At 48.0% G+C, this 20,810-nt stretch overlaps 2 protein-coding genes across 8 annotated transcripts in view; both read right to left on the bottom strand.

Annotated features, from left to right (window-relative positions):
* klc1a (kinesin light chain 1a) overlaps positions 1–16,481 on the bottom strand; it is a 37,908-nt gene extending 21,427 nt beyond the window's left edge. The window contains exons 1-7 of one of the 7 annotated variants that reach the window (XM_069193126.1): positions 15,859–16,481; positions 5,563–5,824; positions 5,081–5,311; positions 4,552–4,630; positions 2,814–3,039; positions 1,885–1,972; positions 1,318–1,419 (exon numbers count right to left, since the gene is read on the bottom strand). In XM_069193126.1, coding sequence (XP_069049227.1) covers positions 1,318–1,419; positions 1,885–1,972; positions 2,814–3,039; positions 4,552–4,630; positions 5,081–5,311; positions 5,563–5,823 — 987 coding nt within the window. In that variant the 5' untranslated portion in view covers position 5,824; positions 15,859–16,481. Of the gene's footprint in view, positions 1–1,317; positions 1,420–1,884; positions 1,973–2,813; positions 3,040–4,551; positions 4,631–5,080; positions 5,312–5,562; positions 5,825–8,853; positions 8,995–14,071; positions 14,241–15,858 lie in introns of those variants that run through there. The other 6 variants (XM_069193124.1, XM_069193122.1, XM_069193125.1 and 3 more) reach the window with 6 other exon arrangements.
* Positions 16,482–17,469: 988 nt separating this feature from the next.
* On the bottom strand, positions 17,470–20,773 carry coa8 (cytochrome c oxidase assembly factor 8). Its single transcript, XM_015350499.2, has 5 exons — positions 20,527–20,773; positions 19,437–19,634; positions 18,286–18,349; positions 18,000–18,090; positions 17,470–17,605 (listed from the first exon to the last, which is right to left on the bottom strand). The coding sequence occupies exons 1-5, from the start codon at positions 20,674–20,676 to the stop codon at positions 17,497–17,499; spliced, it is 612 nt and encodes a 203-aa protein (XP_015205985.1). The 5' UTR covers positions 20,677–20,773; the 3' UTR covers positions 17,470–17,496.
* Between the last annotated feature and the right edge of the window lie 37 nt (positions 20,774–20,810).

The raw sequence follows: 20,810 nt of genomic DNA, 5'->3' as shown, positions 1-20,810 counted from the left end.
AGCATCAGTATCAGACCGACGAACTAAGCAGGTACACAAGACACAGTATCACAGAGACCACAGTAATGCAAAACTTTAAAGACTAAAACCCTCGCTCACAGACAAGGCTCCTGGTGATCAGAAACATCACTTCACATGATGACTGCTTTAATTTTTGTCACCATATAGTCAGTCTTCTTCTTCTTTTATTTTTTTTAAATTTTGATAATGTGACTGTTTTGACCAGAGCTGTACTGCAAAACAGCCACAATCCATAAAGCTGACAGGTTATGAGTTATGAGTCTCGACTAAATAGAAAACATCTGAATAATGCCATGGTACAAACACAGATGTTAATCACTGCCAAACACAGTGTAAGCAACTGAGACAAGAAACACAAGCAAAATGGGACTGGAAAAATAAGTCCCAGATTCTAACTTAGTACCTTCCAAGGACTCTGAAACACAGTCTATCACAGCATCATGTATAGAACACACTGGACAGAGTAATCCACTCATGGGTGGGAGACCCTCAGTAAGGTCGAGTTAAGTGGGGCTGTAGTGAATTCCCCTGTTCTGTCCTGCTGTGGCTGGGTTACAGGTAGCACAAAGCAGAAAAGCTTCCTCATTCTGAAGGAACAGTAAATAACGCCAAGCTCAGCTTTGCAGAACTCTCAAACCTGGTTTTAAATCCCTTCTGGCTTTTGAAAGCCTTATCACACCAAATCTGAAAAGACCAGATACTATTACTTAAGAGAGTCCTTAAGCCTTTCACAGCAAGACTAAACACGCCTGGGGTTTGAAACCACACTCTGGTTATCCAAAACACATAGCGAAAGTAGGTTACGAACACAAGAAGAGCAAGAACTTCACTCCATACAGTATTTACCCTATCTAATCTTGTTTCCATATTTTTTAGCTGCCTTTAATAACAAAGTAAACAAGTTGCGAGGCGGTTTCTTAAAATCCTGTTTCTCTTCCCGAATGGGCATTAAAAAAACCAGACTCGACGGAAACACAAAATCACCGGAGAGCCGTAACCCTAGTGGCTGAGCAGATGGGTTTACAGATTGACAGCTCCTCCTCCTGAACCGGTGAAGCTCCACGGCCAGTGAAAAACGCCTGGCCTGGAACCATTCTAGTGCGCTACAGTCCTGCAGCGCCTCGGAAGACTCTATCATCATAGGATTATTGAGGACAAGCATTTTAGACTGTCTCCGATCCCCCGTCAACTAAACTTCGGTCTAAAGATGAAAAGTTTTTTTAAAAAAGGCTGTGATGAAGATAATAACAAAAGCAAATAACCCAGGAAAGGAAAGCAGGCAGATATCAGACCCACCTTCTCTCGGATCTCCAGAGCTCTCTTGCACAGGGGCTCGGCTTCCTTATACTTTCCTCTCTTCCCATAAAGCACGGCCAGGTTGTTCAGCGTCGCTGCCACCTGGTTAGCCCACAGCACAGCAATCAGCAGGGGAATTAACAGACCTTACACCAACACTTGCTAATCCCACACCCTGCACAGCCAGGAGCGATGAGCTCAGAGACCAGAAGGAGCACATACACTTCCCTGACATTAATCAGACAGCAGATCACACTGTGCAGCAATTCAAAATTCATTGTGGAATTTAAGCAATACAAAAACATTACTAGAAGATCACCAATTAATTTCACATAAATGATTTCAGCTGCAGGCAAGATTGCTCTTCGTCGGTTGCGATTTCGCACAACTGCAGGTAACCTGGCCAGGCTGCTCAGAGTCTGTCCTCTGCGCCTGCGTCATCATGGGACGACCCTGCAGGGAAGGTCAAGCCTGCGGGGTTCGACACAGTCGTCAGGACATTCCCAGCGCGGTCAGCCGGCAAGAGGCGGCAGCAACGGGAGAGGCACCCGGTAACGGCACACGTACCGCTGGGTGGTCTCTTCCCAGAGTCTTCTCCCGGATGGCCAAGGCATCGTTCAGCAGGTTAGCAGCATCTTTGTATTTGTTCTGGTCTCTGTGGTGTGCGGGCGGGAAGGGGGGGGAGGGCAGGCATTAGAATTTCTACTTCCTGAATTTTCATTCGCAAAGAAGTTACCATCTGAGCTTCACGGATGGGGTCAGATACGTAGCAAAAACGTTTTAGCTTTACATGGCAAAAGCTATTCATTTTCCCTCGGAGCAACTCCTACCCTCAGAAGAACCCTTTTCTTCATTAAAATGACACACTTTTGTCTTGCGAAACAATCGATGGATTCACGACAACAGAGGAGATGAATAAAAAGTGACAGCTGTGCGCAGACAGCCAAGGACAGAAAAACACAGAGGTGAGAGAACAATTTGTGTTTAATCCCAGCAAAAACAAATACCAAAGGTATACTCGAGATACCAAAACCATGGTCAGGCACTGGTTGTTCTGTCTCCACTTCATGTCACTTTGGGAATTCATGCACGTCTCCAAACCATCCAAACACACTGACTGGGCCAGCACTGCCTGTCCCACCAGGAACCCTGACACAGCCCCAGAGAGCCCTCTCAGGCCGGTCTGGGCACCTCTCACACGGCTGAGGAAGGCGGAAGATGGAGCTTACCTTCCCGGTTTGGATTCTGGACAATGCACGTCAGTATTTACAATAAGGAGCAAAGCCGTATGAAATGAAAAAGAAATGGATATCCCGCAACGGTTACAGGTGCACAGAACACTGAACCCTCACCTCTACACCAGGGCCAGGGTGTTGAGCCGTGGGGCGGGGGACTCTCACCTGTACACCAGGGCCAGGGTGTTGAGCCGTGGGGCGGGGGACTCTCACCTGTACACCAGGGCCAGGATGTTGAGCTGTGGGGCGGGGGGCTCTCACCTGTACACCAGGGCCAGGATGTTGAGCATGGTGGCCACGTCGGGGTGGTCGTGGCCGGAGGTCTTCTCCAGGTCCTCCAGCGCCTGCTTGCACAGCGGCACGGCCACCTCGTAGCGGCCCTGGGAGGCGTACTGGATCACCAGGTTGTGGAGGGTGCGCAGGCGCGCCGGGATCTCGTAGCCCCCCTGCTGGGCTGCTGCTGCCGCGCTGCTGTTGTGCTGCTGGGCTGCAGACACAAACACACAGACAACTCAACAACCGGGCACAAGAGAGCACGCAGACGGGCACTCAGTCAGGCACGCAGAGAAAGACCCGGGCTTGCGATTCCTCTCCCCCCCGCCAGAGACTCTACCGCATGTAAACACATAATTGCTATTTCTGGACTATTTCCTGAAAGAAGCAAGGCCAAGACAAACTGGAATGGAATCCAAATGAGGCCCTGATGGGAGGAAAAGGTGAGAAGTGATCTGACTGCTGCAGCTTGAAAAGCAAACAGAAAGGAAGTTCTCACGGTTCGGTGGTGCACGACTGATCCTACAATACACCTCAGTACTTGACTCTGCAAAACCTACTTTGTCGAGACCTGGCGTTCTGGAGCGAACAGACTGGTCTGGGATGAAGAGTCATGGAGAGATTAAATGTTCTGCAGGGGTAACAGCGCCCCCCGCAGGACAGAGGACACAGCACAAGGCTTTGTGTGATTCCTTCCACAGGAAGCAAACCCAGCGGTGCACTCACTCAGTTCTACTCTTGATCAATACTCTTTTCATGTGGTGGGGAAATGGAGCGGTCCTGCTGCAGCTGAGAGATTCCCGCCGGCAATGCTGATCACTTTGATCTGAAGACCAGTGCCAGGTAATTATCAAGCATTCCACAGGGGATACATGAATATCTGAACTAAAGGAGCACCAGAGCACTTATAATCAAACCTGTGCATAAGTGTACATTGTGATCGAGCTCCAGGCTAAGTAGCCGTGGGTCAATTCAAAGGTAGATCAGGATGTTCACCTCGGTGCGGGTCCTCCCATGAGGAATTTTGCGAAACTCGACACAAAAACATTAACCACCATGGAAACATGTATTTAAGCTGTAAAACCAGAAAGACGTGGCTCATCTCAGCCAGTGTTTTCCCGGCCACTTACTGCCTCCCTGGCCTACAAAATGTGATGATTCGTAAAAAATTCACAAGTACGTTTCTACTTCTGAGGCACCACTTCAAAAAATCCGTCACGAGCTGTATGGTCTCAAACCTGAGGCTGCTCATCAGTGCTTTTCTAACCCTCTAACATGTGCAGAGTGGTTTCTTCTTCCCCCACACTGAGCATTGGAAACCAACCCTTTCACAGATGTGAGTGAAGGACACTCACACTGGATCTTAAACTCTGGCTTTAGACAGCCATGAGGAACGTTTTTTGTATTCCAAACCAGATTTTAATTACTTAACTACACCAATCACAGGAGGATCTTGCCATCTGTGGGGGTTCTGTTCTTGAAAACCTAAGAGAGGACTACAGCCTGGAGGATCTGGGTTGTTCAGGATCAGGGTTGGAGTCCCCTGCTTAGCCAGTCGGTTGGTCTCTCCCTCCAGAGTTCCCAGTTCCCACGTGAGCAGGGGTCTCTGTTCCACTATCCCTTCTGGATAATTCCCCCAGCCTAAATCCTAGGAGAACAAATCCTGCTCTCACAGCACAGCACAACAGACGGCGTATCGGTTAAAAACGTCGGAAAGGACATTTACTTCCTGGTCCCTGATCATCCTCGTCATTGGGGAACAGGTCGTCCAGCGGCTCTTTGGTGGAGTCCGAGTCCTTCTCTTCCTGCGCGACAAGAGTGCAGAGTCAGGGAGAGCAGGAAGCCACACAATCAAAATGCGGCCCTCATCTTTACTCTACCCTGCCAGACACATGCATTATTCAACACCCCGATGCAAAATGTCACGTATACCCCCAAGTCAGCAAAATGTCTGCAAGAACAGCAACTTGGCCAAAATCTCTCAACTGGGCAATGACTGGCCAAAATCTCAAGTGCTGCACAGCAACAACAACAAAAATGTTACCGGGCGGGTCAGCATGACCTCTCTCATCATTGAACGAGACAAGATGCCCCTGCAAAGTGCTTCCAAACAACCCACCCCCCCACCTCCTGAATTCTCTCGCTGCTCAAAACAAGCAGCTCTGCAAATCAGCCGCGATTAAGTCAGCAGTATTGTTTTGCAAACCGCACTGAAACACCAAAACCCTCCTGAGGATAGTCCTGCCAGGACTCACCGAAGGGGAGACGTCCTCGTCGTACTTCTTCAGCTGGTTCATGAACTCCAGGTGCTTCTTCTCCTCCTCTAGCTGGGCCACGCTCTGCTCGCTGCGCTGCAGCTTCTGCTGGGTGCCCGCCAGCTCGTCCCGCAGCCACTGGTTCTCCTGGCACAGCCGGCGCACCTGGGCCCGCAGCTTCTGCTTCTCCGACTCCACCGCGCTCAGGTGGCTGGACAGCGCCATCATCACCTAGGGGGGGGCCAAGGCAAAGAGGGGGGAAGAGAGGGGGAGGCTTCAAACGTCCACACTGGGAACTGTGGACACTGAAAACGTTCTTCATTCCCTAGCTAGGTGAGGAATCGGGCTGTTTCCAGCCAAGTTCTCTTTACATGTCTTCAAAGTCTCTTAGGATAACACACTGTTACACACTGTTGCCCACAAAGCAGCGATCTTTGTAATTTTACCCCCCCCCCGAGCCTCCCGGTTGCCCCCTGCCTGACCTGCGCCTCGCTCAGTCCCAGCTCCAGCATCTCCAGGGACTTGCGGATCATGAGGGACTTCTCCTCCACCAGGCTGCTCTCCTCATCCTTCTTCAGGCACTGCAGGGTCTGCAGCAGGCTGTCCAGGATGGAGTGGTGCTCGTGCTTCAGGGCCTCAAGCCCCTGGATCACCTGCTTGGTCTTGGAGATGATCTCATCCTGGGACAGCTTCTCTCCTGGGTCCTCCTTCACGCACACCATCGTTGACATGTTGTCATACATCCTGCAGAGGGGAGGAGCAGAGGGCCGAGGTTATAGAGGTCCTCACCACAACCCAAGATGAGCCGAACTCTCATGGGTTTTCTGCTTCCCCCGTTGCCTGCCAGCCACCTATTCCTGGCTATTCCTGGCCAAAAACCCCATCATTAAAAAGAAACATGTGATCCTCACACAAATACAGATATACCCGAGAAATATATTCAATTATACCTGCTTCAGTGTCACTATGCACAGAAGCAGAAAAGTCTAATGACAGTAAGCCAAGGGAGCTATTGTTTATTTTTCTAAAAAGCATACCATAAGAAGAACTAGGCAGTATTTTTTTTTTCATTTTCTACATTCTTGAGAGGAATATTACAGAATAATTTCACTCTGTTTCCTGCACACAGATTAATCAGCATGCTGTGCAGGGATTCCGAGGAGCCCATGTCGCAGTGTTATGTAATCACTTCTCATTATCCACACTCTCTCTCGACTTCGTGCCTGCTCTAACTAAGGCATGTGTCACAAACAGCCGGATGAAACAAGATTGAGAAGTCTCCCGCAAGCGAGAATTACCATCACAGTGTGGTGGGGTTTTTCCCCCTTTTCCCCTGCGGCTGATGGTAGCCAGAGCAAAACAACCCGTCTTAACTGTTACCATCTTCCCAGCTGCTCCTGCTTGGAAGCTACTCTGGCTCTGCAAGCACCTCTGCGTGTGCTCTGGGCCAGAGCCCTGTGATCGCACCACAGTCCCACAGTCACACAGGCGAGCAAGGGGCTGCAAGAGAAAATCTGCAGCCCGACCAGCTCAAGGTCTCTGCTAGAAAGGAAACGATCCGGCTCCATCAGGAGCAAAGGCAATTTTTCACACTTTTTTGCATTCTATAGATCTTAACAGAATGTGTCCAAGCCTATATATGCCTCTCAATATGCCCAATGTTCGACTACAGCTTTTAACACTGAATTTCTAGCACAGCAAAGCACTACCACAAACCCACACGGGCTGCTCCTGTTATTCAACTAGCATGTGACCCTCCGTGGTCCTGCTCCAACCGAATGGAATGCTTTTATGGACAATACTGGGATACTGTGACAATGCCCCATGCATAATGCAACAACCAGTGCAGTTTAGTCTGGGAGATAATGTCCTCAGCATTGCTGCTGGGGGACAGGGGGAGGCTGTCTGCTGCCTGGGACGGGACGGTCCCCCCTCTTTTCACAGAGGCAGTAGTCTCAGACCTCTTTTATGAATCTGAGTTTCTTCCCTGTGCATTGTTCTCATTTGAATCCAGCCTTTTATTTTTGCATTTCATTCAGAGACAAGAGCTGACCAAAAGTTTTTTTCTACCATAGGTTGTTTTTTTTTAGGCCATTCTGTCAATTGCAAGAACAGACACTAATTTCTTTTATTTTAGGCATTGCTAATAACCAAAGAGAAAGCCCTGGAGGCCCTATTAGAGGAAGACACAGATCTCTCCTACTGTCCACACACGCCGAACAGAAACAGGCACACTGTACACTGCAGGCAGAGGAGAAAGCTCTGCAAACACTGGCACAGAGATTTTCTTCACAAGCTACTTTTGTTATTTTCATAAAACCGTGTCCTAATCAAGTTGGTCATATTCCCAAAGCGATACATCTTAAAGGCTTGCATAACAGTTTCGCAGCTAGACAGCAAAACCCGAACCTGACGGACACCTGGATAAAAGCAATCAGTCTTTTTTTTAAAGGATCTGAGCTCTGTGTGGAAGCCGGTCGAGGTGGACGCTGTTGATCAGGGTATAACGGAGATGCGCTCACACAGACTTAGCAGTCAGAGCAGACGGGCTTGATATGGGCAAGAACTGCTTTGTCAACAGGCTGCCACAGAGCTCAGCGCCGCCTGTAATCCACCAGGCAGAAGCAGATACTCTCGGAAAGCTGTCGCTCCAGGGAAACTCCTCTTTATCCGCTCTGCGGGCACAGCCCTGGTGACATCTCCTCCAGAGAGAGAGAGATAATGGCTTTGGCACCTCCATTCATCTGGTATTTCAAAACTCCATTCCCTGAGCCATCCACTTGATCTCAGTTTCCAAATAAAATAAGCACCTGGGATTGAGAGCTGGAATTGGATTTGAGAAATGTCCATGACGAGACAGGGCCGGCAGCACCTGCCCCTCGAAACCCCTCCAGAGCCCTCCCTCTCAGCGGCACTGCGTTTGGCTGCAGGTGTCCAAACACAACGTCTGCCAGTTTTCAATTATTCATTTGCATCTCGAAAGACTAAAAGGTTCTGATTTGCAATAGGTTCCAATCTGTGGTGGGGCTCACTACGTGTCTGCTAGAGAGATGGCCCTTTGGAAACCAGGAAAAAAAAGCCTTACCATCTGGCACTGCTCGCTGTGCCTGTAGTGCAATCAGGGGCAGTTTGCAGTCTCTCCAAAGTATTATAAACACATAAGAAGATTAAGGGATACAAAGACGCTCCACAATAAACGAAGTCTTTTGAGCAGTCTCAAAAAATGTCCTGTGGCCGGAAGAGTGCACACTCATGTTTTCTTACGGTACTGATGTGGAACTGGAGTTTACTCTGTGTCTTTTTATTTGAAAGCTGTTCAACAAACTTGCAGATCTGAGGATGGACAGAGAGGTCTCGTTCCTGTTACCATCCATGTGATAAAAGGCAGATCTTGGGCTGGCCCCACTGAGCTCTGCTGTAGCACAGTGGACCCCCTGCCTGGACTGGCTCAAACGCTGACCTCGCACAGCCCTGTCCTACCTGCACCCCAACAGAAGCAGTATATAGCGCCTTCCGCTACACCCAAAGTGGCCACATAGCAGGCATTCTGAATGCTCCAGCAGCAGTCGAAACCAACACCACTGAGCAGCTGAACACAGAAGCAAACATGCCGCAGAGGGGGCGGTACTCCTGAAACATTCACGCAACGCCTCGACCGAAGCTCCGAAGGCTACCAAGAACAAAGACTAAAGATTAAAACTATGTCAGGAACTCTCCCCATCAGCAACCTGAAAGACCTGCAGGACGCTCTCCGGCCTGTGCTGTTCTCTCACCGGGGAGCAGGGCGTCCCTGCAGCAGACGCGCTCTGAGCACAGCAGGCCGACGGAAAGATCTTCTGGAGACGCACGGGCAAGAGCCCAGCCCTGTCAGGCCCGTCCAGACGGTCTCCCCCAGACAGGATGTCAGGCCTGACAGAGGGCTGCTGACGCCACACTGACACTGCTGTCGGGGAGAAAAGGGAAATGAAACTAAAAGGCCTGAAATTCCAGAGGGCCGCTCCTCCGCCAGGCCGGTGGCCCATGTGATGCTGAGAGAAGCAAGACATGTGACTGGACAGGAAAGACCAGCGGGACTGGAGCTCCAGAGAGGGGAGTGGCGACAGAACTAGCCCACTCTCGCTGCCCACCTACAGAACACAATACCCCATTGTTATCAAGTATCAGCAGTCAAGAATAGCTCATTTCTACAAGAACTGTATTAGTATCCAGACCAAGGGGGCAACAGCGCGTCACCGGAGGGTTTCATACCAAGAAAGCTTTTAAAACGAAAAAATACTTTCGGCTGATTCCTGCGAAACCCATGAATTCATTTGAAGGTGTAAACCGTGATGTAAAACAAATGAGTAAAGACAATAAAGAAGAGGTAAGTGGATGAGCTGTGGGTTTTGCCTGTTTTGGGTCACTCCAGGTCACTGGCACAAGCATGCCATATGCACTTCTGTATCAGTGTGCGCCAGTTTCACTAGAGACCTGAATGCAGACAAAAATATTCAAGATGTTCAAAAGAAAACCAAAAGGAAGAGCTGTGTTGGGAGTCCTTGTCCCACCAAAGGCAATGAGTCGACTGCCCAAGGCCTGATGATTAAAACTCTATAACTGCTTTGCAGAGCCTCTGCATGTTGTTTCATTTGCTCCAGGCACACCATCATGAATCTTTAAAAAATGTTTTTTTTTTTAAATTAGAGCTCTATTGCGACAAGCACTGGTTCTGGCAGCTGCAATCCCATGCCTGGGAAGCCTACAGTATATCCCTGTCCAGAGAATTCCTGATCAAGGGGAATATAGGCCATAATGCACCAGCAACTAACTGCAAGGACACTAACCCACACGCTACAGCATGATCCATTGACGGAGTATGGGAAATTCCTTCTCTTCCTACATGTGTTTCATGCACACTTAAGTATCTAAGCACATCTCCCAACACAGGTCATGACTGTGGTGGCAATTCTAGACCATGACAGTAAGAAAAGCCATTTTTTACTTCCGGATACAATCGGAGATTTATATTTTTGCTTATATATTTTTTTTTGCTAGATTTTTTAACCACAGTTCTTGTAGCTTTTGAGTCTTGTGCAAAATGATGTTGCTGCCCTGTGCAGGAGTGAAGCTGCTCACATGTTCAGGACCGACACAATGCTCCGGGTCCTCCATGTATCGAAGGCTGATGATCTTGGAAAAGAACTCGGTGCACATGAAAAAATAAGGCCAAAAAACACACAGCCCCCCGACCCTCCCCGCTTGCTGACCACATCCTTCACTCCAGCTCCCGAAACAACAGGAAACGTTCTTCGTGAAAATGAACTCTCTGCAAGGCACGGGTTCAATAACTTTTTCCTTCCTAGATCAGCAACACAACGCAGCAGGAGGACTACTTGAAACAAAAGCCTGGTTGGAAAAGACGTGGGCGATGAGTTCTCTACCCTACAATTCCAGCAGCATGCACAGCACTGGAGAGCTCCTGCAATAAAAGCTCCGAGTCTCTTTCAGCAGCAGGGCGGGAGAGACCTTTGTGAGAATGTAAAACTGCACTGCTGTTCCACATTTGGAGTCAAATAACAAAACAGGTCTGCTGGACAGATAATTCAATCTCTTTAACATAGAGAAATGCAAAAAAAAACTGCACTGAAATCCAAATTGCATGTGAAATTCCCCAATGTGAAAATGTACAGTAGAATTTATTATACCTCCTGTTTTGTCTTTAGGGGTTGCACTACAAAATCCGCAACAGTCGCTCTTAAAAACCAGAAAGCAGAAGGGGTTACTTAAGCCAAACAGAACAATGGAACTCCACCTCTCAGTTTGGGTTCCATAAGACCAACATGCATCGGCACTATTGTTTTACCTGCCTGTTAAATATTTAGTTGAAATATAACCTTTCCTTCCTTCTCTGTGGCAGGGTGCTGTTCCAGTTTTACACTATCAGTCTAGGCTACAGCCGGGCAAACAGCCTCTCAGGCACCCGTAGTGCAGGCTGCGGCCACAGGGATCTCATGATGACAGAGGTGTGGCCAACGCAGGTGATGGCGCTGTCAAGGGCTTGGCCAACAATAACACAGATGATGGGGATGAGAGAGGTGGGGCTAACACTGGTGACTGGGACATGATTGAGGGCGTGGTCAGTGGGCTGGAAGGGGCGTGGTCAGTATGAGTCGGGGGGCAGGGGGCGTGGTCGACACTGACCATGGGGGTGTTCGTGGGCATGGCCATGAGTGTGGCAGGGGGAGTGACGCTGCTTGAGAAAAGAGCAAGAAAGCTGCCTGCTGAACATGCCGCGGCACACAGAGAAGACAAACGTATACCTGGTGTGATCAAACGTACGGTACGTTATTACTGTTGGTTTCTGTGACTGTTGCGCTAATTGTGTGTGCTTTGGCAACACTGTAAGACATCCAGAATGTCAATAAAGCTCTTTGAAGGTGAATTTAAAAGACGTGACCTGCAATCTACTACTCAGACAGTGACAAATCAAATTACGAGCAGGGGTGGTGCTAGGAAGCGCCTGGAACGAAAGCTTTCAGAAGCCAGTAAGTTACAAACTACAAAAAAAAAACACTGGGGAAATGCGTCTCAGATTCAGCAGTAACATATGATACCCAACCTCAGAACTACAGCACGTACAAAGAGCTTGCTAAGTGAAATATGACAAAATAAACAGATAAGACAATCAACATGCCTTGAGCAGTCCTCTTCCACACAGGCAGACTGTGCGTGAGAAACAGTCTGGTACAGTCCCCAGGTTATCTCACACAGCTGTGTCCTGAGGCTCACGGGAGATCTCGCCTGTTTCTAGCAACAACAAAACCAGCAGGGACTAATTAGATATTCTAAGTATACAGAGAAGGACACTGCATTGGAAACACAGGACATTACTTCTAAAGCCGGGGGAGTTCAGCCAAAAGGGGCAGTAGCAGAGGTAAAAGTGTTTTTCTGCAGTGCTAAAGACTCGTACTCGCACCCCTACTCTAGAGTAAAACTGAGTTAGTTACCTTGTTGAGGCAGTGACAGGCCCTGCTGCAATTTTGAAACCACAGTGCCAAGCAGAATGGTTTTACAATGCAGAGACGACCTGCCAAACACAGAATATCAAAATGATTTGAACATGATAATAAATTTAACTCCTGTCACCTGAAGATGAGAAGAGATTGTGATCTACCACCTTCTATCTCTGACACAAGTTGTGGTGGTACAGGATGGTTTTGATGCATTTCAGTACCACAAACCAATCTGAGGCACTCCGGGCACCTCCACACATACAGTGACCACAAGGCCGAAGGCAGGCCTGGCCTGGACTCTGGAGGACTTGGTACTCCTCCACAGCTACCCAGAACTCCCTTTCTGAATGAACTCCGAACTCTAGGAAGTCCAACTGACTGATACATTCCTGAGGAGTTCCAGAGGTAAAATCCATGATCGGGGAAGTGCAGATAAAAAAAGAAACAAGCTGGCTGCAAAGATTGTATTACTGGCTAGGGAATGCCCCAGTAGCTCAACACTTTATGGGACCAGCATCAAACCTAAAGGCACTGCAATCAATGGTACCAATTGGCACAGACTCACTAGAGCTCAGGGCTTTTTAATATCTGAAGCTTACTCTGCGCGGTTTTAGTGCTTTGAAGCTAATTGGATCTGCACTAGGAAAAAAAATAAGCTAGAATGGTCCCCTGAGCACAGGGCTAACATTCAGGGACAACAGAGGAAGGAAAGGAAGCAAAGAACATCCAGCTCCACCATGATCTCTGTTTATCTTCCCTCAGCCCAACGTCTGAATCGATGCGCCAGCACTTGTGTCCCTTACTTTGCCTCGTGCTTACCCTGCGTTTAAAATAAACCTTAAAAAAAACAAGAGTCACTTTAATCCTTCAGCATTCCACCTCTCAGTCTGCCTGACTGACAGCAGCTGGGCCAAGCCCGTGCGCTGCATTCAACCACACCTCTGAAACCAGGAATCAGGTCGGAATGACTTCCTCTAAACCGTCTCAGGTTATTCCTCGTGCGATCGTGGAGCAAGTCACACCCGGAGACACTCTCATGGAGACACTTTCCAAATCTGTGGTCAGAAATAATAAGACCAGCAGCTGGAGCTGGGTGGAGCACAAGGCTGTTATTTCAGCTGTTAAAGAAGAGGACAGGCACTGCTGTGCTCGACCACTTGCAAGCCTGTCTTTGAATTGCTCAAACAGGGGGGAGACCCGAACCGATACGTTAGCAGTCGTTTCCGTCCAAGGGTTCGTAGGGAAAAAAAAATCAGCTCGGCTTTCTTTTTCGTCTTTGCAAATGAAGAGTGCCTGCAGTGAAAATAAAGTTTGCAGCTGGGAGACCTGTGAAAAACAGCCATAAAGGAAAAGGCTGATGAAAGCATGAGGCCAGAGCCATTAATTAGTCCTCTAATTAAAAAGGACGGCAAGTCATTTCACTATCTCCAGTATCAAACATGGGGCACAGGGTGCGCGTCAAGAGAGATCTGGACTCGCATGGCCTCTGTGCAGCGGTACAGCAACACCTGGATTAGATCAAAGCTAAGACCTGCCCACCAACTTCAAGAGACAAACCCTGCTGCCGTGAATCGGTACTTGAACTGCAATGGACCAGTCTGAGTCAGGGTCTCAGGCTTGGTCACTTTATTCTTGCACTGGGCCTAAAGCGTCAAAATCCATAAGAGTCACAAACCTAGACCCAAGCCTGAGGGATGTCTGCTTTTTAACTCTGCTAATCAAAAAGCAATATGATGTACCGAGTCCTCGAGGGAGATTGATAAAACAAGGAGGAGGAGAGCTCTCACCACCAAATATGCTCCCTTGGTACAAATACATATCTGTGTTCACGATTGTATAACAGACTGTTCTTGGAGAGCTCGATCACATCACAGCGATCACACACTGCCTATCGAAACTGGACATCACAAACAATCCTTCCATGCCAAACCAGCAATGTCTCACAACGTCCGAACGAGTTAAACATTAAATAATTGATGTAGGTTTGTTTTTTTTTTACCTTTTTTCCGTGTCGTTTAGCATCGCACCACTCAAACGACCGGGAGTTAAAACCACGAGTCGAACGAACGCCGAAGCAGAATCCTTTGGGAGACGCAGCCCACCTGTCAGCACTACACACAGGGAGCCCAGTTTCCACTTATAAAGGAGACATCCTGCCGAACACAGAACCGCTGTGAACTCGGGCACAAGCGCAGCCTTCTGAGGCGAAGTGTGTGTGCCCTGCATTTCAATGACTCTCACCCCCCTCCTGAGTGACGGGAGGGAACTGTGATGGAGAACCTGAAGCCCTGATGACAGACTCCTCTGCGGCTGCCCCAGTCTGCCCCTTGAGCAGACTGTACTGCACAGATCTTCCGCGGGGTCCACGCCGCAGTAAACACACCGAGCCCTGATCACACTAACCTCTCTCAGCCTGTCTGAATCCCGGGTGTGAGGCAAGTGCAATGAAGCCCTCAGCCTTCTTCCGACTAACTCCCACGCGTGTCAGAGCGACTGATGCCCCCACTGTTAATGAGTTACGCACCCCACCAGCCAAGACGGGGGATCTGTACTGCAATCCGGGGGACGCGAATGAGACCGGGATGGTACCTAAAGCACACTTCTTCTTGATCAACGTGAGCACAGTCGCACCTTGCCTTCCCCTTCACATACCCAACACACTCCTTCCTAAAGACAGCTACACCTGGCGTATTTCACAGCTGTCCATCTTGATGAAACGCGTGCAGCTGGATACAGAACACAGTAAAAAAAAAAGAGCAGGAGTGCACAAAACACTCATTTAGCATCCACCAGAAAATAAACACATTCCCTCTTCTTTCGCCTTCTCTCAGCTGTTAACTGTATCTGGTCTACCTGGTAGTGTCAACACGCCAGCCCACACAGAGCTCTCTGATCCATCGGGAGCTAGACGGAGCATGCACACCTGGACACGTGCAACCGTCTCATAATCACGCTCTGTCCGAACTGAACCAGCGCAGCGCCCTAATCCTCTCCCGGGATTACAGAGAGCAAACTCCTGCCGAGACCTATCGATGTCTGTCCGCTCTCTGAGCTGTCAACGGCTCACACCGTGACCCTGATTCCTCTTCCTCGCCGCGAAAACAAAACTGAGTTTCACGCTGAGCAGCGATTATAGATATGAGGTTTCAGCCTTATCGACTGTCATGGATAGTTGTGACTCTATGAGAAATGAGCAGACTTTTCCGACGCCAATTCAAAATTATTTTTAGGAGTACGTCATTGCGTATTAAGCTAATGCATGTTTAGTAGAAGAGCTGTGTTCTACGGTCCGCTCCGGAAAACTAACGTTTCAACGGTAGCTAACGTTAATACCTGCTTCAGTTTGTAAATATTGCGTTTATTTTCCTTGAACTGATTTGGTGCCCTCAGGGGGGGAAAAAACGGCGAATCTCGGTTCCCCAATGTCCCCAAAAAGACGGAAACGCGGTGTTTCCAGTGACTGGCCATAACCTGTATCTGTATCTGAGGCCCGTCACACCTCGTGAAAAACCACGAAACTATGTACTTCCTTCTCTTCCACCCCCACTGCCTGTTCAGCTCTCCATGTCTTTGAAAGAGTGTTGCAACAGTTGACCAGCCTTTTACAAATGAGTCACCACAAGAGCACTCCTCGACGCTGGATCCTAATTCCAACTATTTCCCCCGCCCCAGTGCCGGATGAAACGAGACAATCACACCAGCCGCCAGTGTGCCCCAGCGCTGGTATGACGGGTGATGAGAAACACTGGCCCTGCTACCCGGGACCTGCCAGGCTCGGTTCGTTACCGTTCCGTGTAGCATCCAGTCGCCGGACTGACAGGTCCTGCAGACTCCTCGCCGGCCGCAATGGTGACGCTCCAGGAGTGAGGCACCGATCTGCAGCTCCCGTCGCCCTCTGAAGCTCTCCTCTTTCCTCTTGCAAGATGTGGTCCGATTTCCAGGCCGAGCCGGCGAAAACGAGCAGACCGCCTCCCTCCTCTGCCCTCTTCCCAAAAACTCCGCCGCCTGACTCACATCGACGTCCCCTTTGCTCGGAAACCCAGTGCGCTTACGGTCTTAATATTATTCAGCGCTAATTCCTCCTCGCAGGGCCTGGACAAGAAACTTTCTTTTTTGGAAATCTTATACAATGTCCGCCGCCACCCCCCTCCCCAAGCATTACATGTTGCACCGAGAAGACGGGGTCCGGAATGTGCTTGTGAGGCAGTACTGTTTAGTAATCACGAACACATTGGGACCAAAAGCATCCCACTGACAGCAGTTCCTCCCTGCGCGAAAATGGCGTTTCCTACCACCCCACAATGCATCGCTGCCTAAAATCATGACATCACTCTTCCGATCCTTAAAGGGCCAGTGACAAAAATATTCGCAACAGGAACTGTGCTCCGTTCACAAGCAATGTAGCAGACGCAAATTAAATCAATAAACAAAAACAAGAGTGTCACACCCGAAGAAGGCTCCACAGGCGAAACGATGTGTTTCTTTTCTGCTCTTTCCAGCATAGAATAAACCTTTACTTGTTCCTTTGCAGCCTAAGCATGCTGACGCAGCTCCCTATTTGAACTACAAGTTAAATCATTTGGTTTTTGACAACCTCTTGAACGGACCAAAAATAATTCACAATTTTTTTTACCCTATGAAACGTCATAATAAGAAATAAAGAGCAGTATTAATTAAGAAACGAGTACTGTAAGCAAACTTCAAAGCAGTGTTGTCATTTTGAAATGTTTGCCAATGTATTTTAACTCCCTGTGTGCTACACCCATCCACTAACTGGAAAGAACACATGGCTCTACGCCTGCTAACTTAAAACAGAGCACAGGACACTCGCACCAGTCTTTGTTTCCTTAATGCACAAACAGCAAAAAGGCACAAGGAATGAAATAAATCACAATAATCCTCATTTTCACTCTGAGATCTCTGCATCATGACTGGTGACAAACTCATTGCCAGGGTTCTTTCAGACACGTTTCAGCTTCATTTACCCCTCAGCTTAGGCTACTCTCTTGTTTCAGCAAAGGAGAACAAGTATCTGTCACGTCGAGTAACCCAGTTCAACATGAACTGAAGGGTGCTCGCTCAGGATAACATTATGAACCCGCTGTTTGGGAGCATTTATTAGTTTAACACCCATGAAGGCAGGGGACAATGAATTGCATCTGACTCCTCCAACTCAGCACAAGCAGTAGGCATTTAGTTGCGTAATAGTCCTATTTGAGGCTTTATGCCTCCAAAAACACACTTCCAACAATAAGCAATGATGACCTTTCATTTAGTGGCAAGAAATTCAATAGATTTCATTCCTCATTTTGATTTTTTAGAACTTTTTTTAACAGAGGGGCTTCATTAGGAAGAAGCTCAGGAACATCACACACAAAGCACATCAAATCACTTCACTGCGGTGTCACATGTATTTATTGAAAGTCACGTCAGCGTGGTGTCCTTCTGGTTCCCCATCAGCTTTCTCCAAGCTCTCTGCAGGACGACTCTGCCCATGAGGAAGGTGATGGCCAGGTTGCGCCGATACCACTCCCTGCCAACAGAAGACAAGCACAGGGTGACTCCCAGCACCACCCCTCTGGCACAGCGAAGCAGACCTGTCCACACGTTACAGCTCCTGCTCCAGCAGAACAACTGCAGACATGACAGCACAGCACACAGGCTAATGTGTGAACTGAGCAGACTTCACTGGAGGAGCAGCCCGAGGCTTTATCTCAGCAGCCTTCCCAGCTTGAAAGTGGTTTCAGTTTGCTAACTGTCAATCAGCTCCTCCTCCTCACCATGGTAACAAGTGCTGCTTCTGTCACTGCTCACTTCCATAATGGCCACGACCACAAACCACAGACAGGACTATAATTCCAGCTACAGCAACCCAAACCGATTCTCCATCACCAAGCAAACCAACGGACAAACAGAAAGGTAGTTACCTGTTGTAGCTGGAGTGTTTCTGACGGTTCTTGTCCAGGAAGTCTTTGTAGAAGACTGCCATCTCATCGGCGCTCAGAATTCTTCTCCTGCCTGGCCAACAAAGACAACGGAACAAAAGCACGACCTGTGCTTAGAGGACTGAGTATAAACCCAATTCTACTCACACCATGATTCATCCTCAATACATTAGCATAATAGCACACCATCAGAGGAAAACAGAACATGTTGAGCAGATTATATAACCAGGCAAAGAGAGAGAGAATTGGAGGGGTAGCCTCCACTCACCATCTTCGTCCCTCAGTCCCAGCCCCTTTGCCTTCAGAGTCGACAAGACAAACTGTTCTTTCTCCTGAACAAAGCACAAGAAACTCCTTAGCAACGACCGCCTAACCAAATAATGATATAAGTAGTTGTGACACATAAAAAGCAATTTTTCAATGCATTAAGACAAGGGGATACAATGATGATAACACAAAATGTTTCGTAACAAAAACAAAAGGGGATTGTTCCTCTCATGAAGTCAGAGGTCACACACCTTATCCTCACAAAGAATTGCTAAGATTTATAGTTCTCTTTCAACTCTACACATCTATCCACCCAGTATCTGCAAATGTTTTTTTTTTCCTTAGTGTCATCAGAGTCCTAAGTCTTGTTTACCTAAATTTACACCCAGGAGGGTTGATAACTGTGCAACCAGTGGCTAAAGTCTGACTATAAGTTTAAAGACAAAATTAACCAATAAACACACCAGCTTTCCCATGTCAACAGCAACACTGAAGGGGAAAAACAGCTGAGTTAGCTTTGCTTGACTTACTTGAAGCAACAGCAATTCATTTTAATATGAATATTAATTTCTAGAATTGTAAATGCAATCTGCGCTTGTTTGGACAGCACAGCACTTGATCAAACTCAAAACAACCATCAGTTTGTATTCAGTTCTGCTAAGTAGCCTCACACATGCCATTATCTGTCACATCAAAAACTTATCTGGGACACTGCAGACCAGGCTGATCTGTGGTCTGAGGATGTGAAGCATGCGATGTTCGAATAATGTTTAAATCCAAATTGAACTGAGAAACATGGGGGTGACTGCTGTTGCCTCGTGAGTCTTGGTCCCTGGGTTTGATCCCCAGTATCTGCTGCGGGGAGTTTACTATGGTTTCATAACACCTACCTAACTCACGGCTGGTTGGTTAACTGGCGTCACTAAAATGCACATGTGTAGACAGCCCAAAACAATCAAAGAGGGCTTTCTGGTAATTTTTGGTTGAACATCACAAAGCTAGGCTGCCCTGCCACCTACTGGACAAACATTGTTTTACACACTAAAAAACAAGGGGCCATTCGATCAGGAGGGAAAAGACTTTCGCTCTCCACACCCAAAGTAAGAGTCACGACACGAAAACAGGCCAGGAAAGACCAGTGCTACCACAGACCCTGCTGAAAGACAAATTCTGATTGGCCCAGAACTGCTGGTTCCAGTCCTCCGTTTCCTGCCTCAGGCGCCTCAGCCTGGCTTCCGTGGGGCTTTCCTTCTCAGGGATGTGGAACCTGATTGGCCGGAGGTTAGACAATCCATCCGGAGGACCAATCCAGTCACATCTGCTGCTGGTGGGAGGGGTGAAACCTGACCTCTGTGGAGACAAATACAGGTAAGGTAGTTATGAGAGAGAATCAGAGAGGGCCAAACTACACAAGGCCCATCAGTCTGCAAATTTCAGAAGCCCGACACAGTGGACTGACAAATTGCCCTTTTAACCTCTCATTAAAATTGGTCTAAATATAGCAGACATCACAGGAGAGAGAAAATGTGGTTTTCTTTCACGCCAATCCAATACCTAAAGCGGACTTCTGGCATGTACTGTTTCTTATCCTGTATTCTATTTTAAGGTCATTGCATAAAAGCATGATTCACAACTGCATGAAACCTCTCTTCCTGACTGCTCTGGTGGATATTCAAGAGATTCAAGGCAGGGAATCACACCTTGCACTGCCAAAGCATCCTGCAGCCACATACAATCTCAGGAGAGAAACATTTAAATGTTAGGAGAGTGTGCAGTACAGGGAGGAGAATCCACTTCAGGAGACTCTTATAAACAAGGTGCAGCTCCGTGCTGAAACGAGTTATTATTAAACGCATTTTCAGTTAAAAGTTCACAAGCTAAAAACACTACTTTTTTTAATCTTTCGGAATACCCAGTGGCTTGGAAATGTGTCTGGTCGGATGAGTAGAGAACAATTAAAATCTGCAGACATTGCTTGCTGTATAGGGAAGATGCATCTCAGGAGACTCTTGAAATAAACAATGTGTCTGTAAGAGATGTTAATCACACTGCAATACTGTAATAAAGAGGTTTTTAACTTCAGGGTGACTAAAACTACAGTACTTCTGCAGAGCGATATATCTTAAACACTGATGCATTCAATGTGCTCACAACCATTTATTAATTTCCAAGATATGAAAAAGCGATGTTATGTCGTAAAATAAAAATATATACAGCGTATACTGGACTTCACCATTCCCACCTCGCCTGGCCTCTTCTCCTGTTTAACGGGCTCTCTTTCACTGCTGTATCTCAGTCGTCCCGACAAAACACCTGCTGCATACCGGGAATACGTCAGTTTACCGTGATGGAGCGATCGCCACGTCCGAATTCCTGACAATTTTATACTCATCTCTGCCTTATTCCTTCAAACCTCTTCTCCACTCGCTGACCTCTTCCAGAAGCAACTTAACCCACGAACTTGAGCCCCACGTGACTACCCCGTGAACTTAAGAGGCTGGACAACAAAATCCTTACGCGGAAATC

This window comes from Lepisosteus oculatus, chromosome 8, assembly GCF_040954835.1.
Source record: "Lepisosteus oculatus isolate fLepOcu1 chromosome 8, fLepOcu1.hap2, whole genome shotgun sequence".
NCBI lineage: Eukaryota > Metazoa > Chordata > Actinopteri > Semionotiformes > Lepisosteidae > Lepisosteus > Lepisosteus oculatus.
The sequence above is the reverse complement of the archived record's forward strand: the minus strand, read 5'-3'. Positions and strand labels throughout refer to the sequence as shown.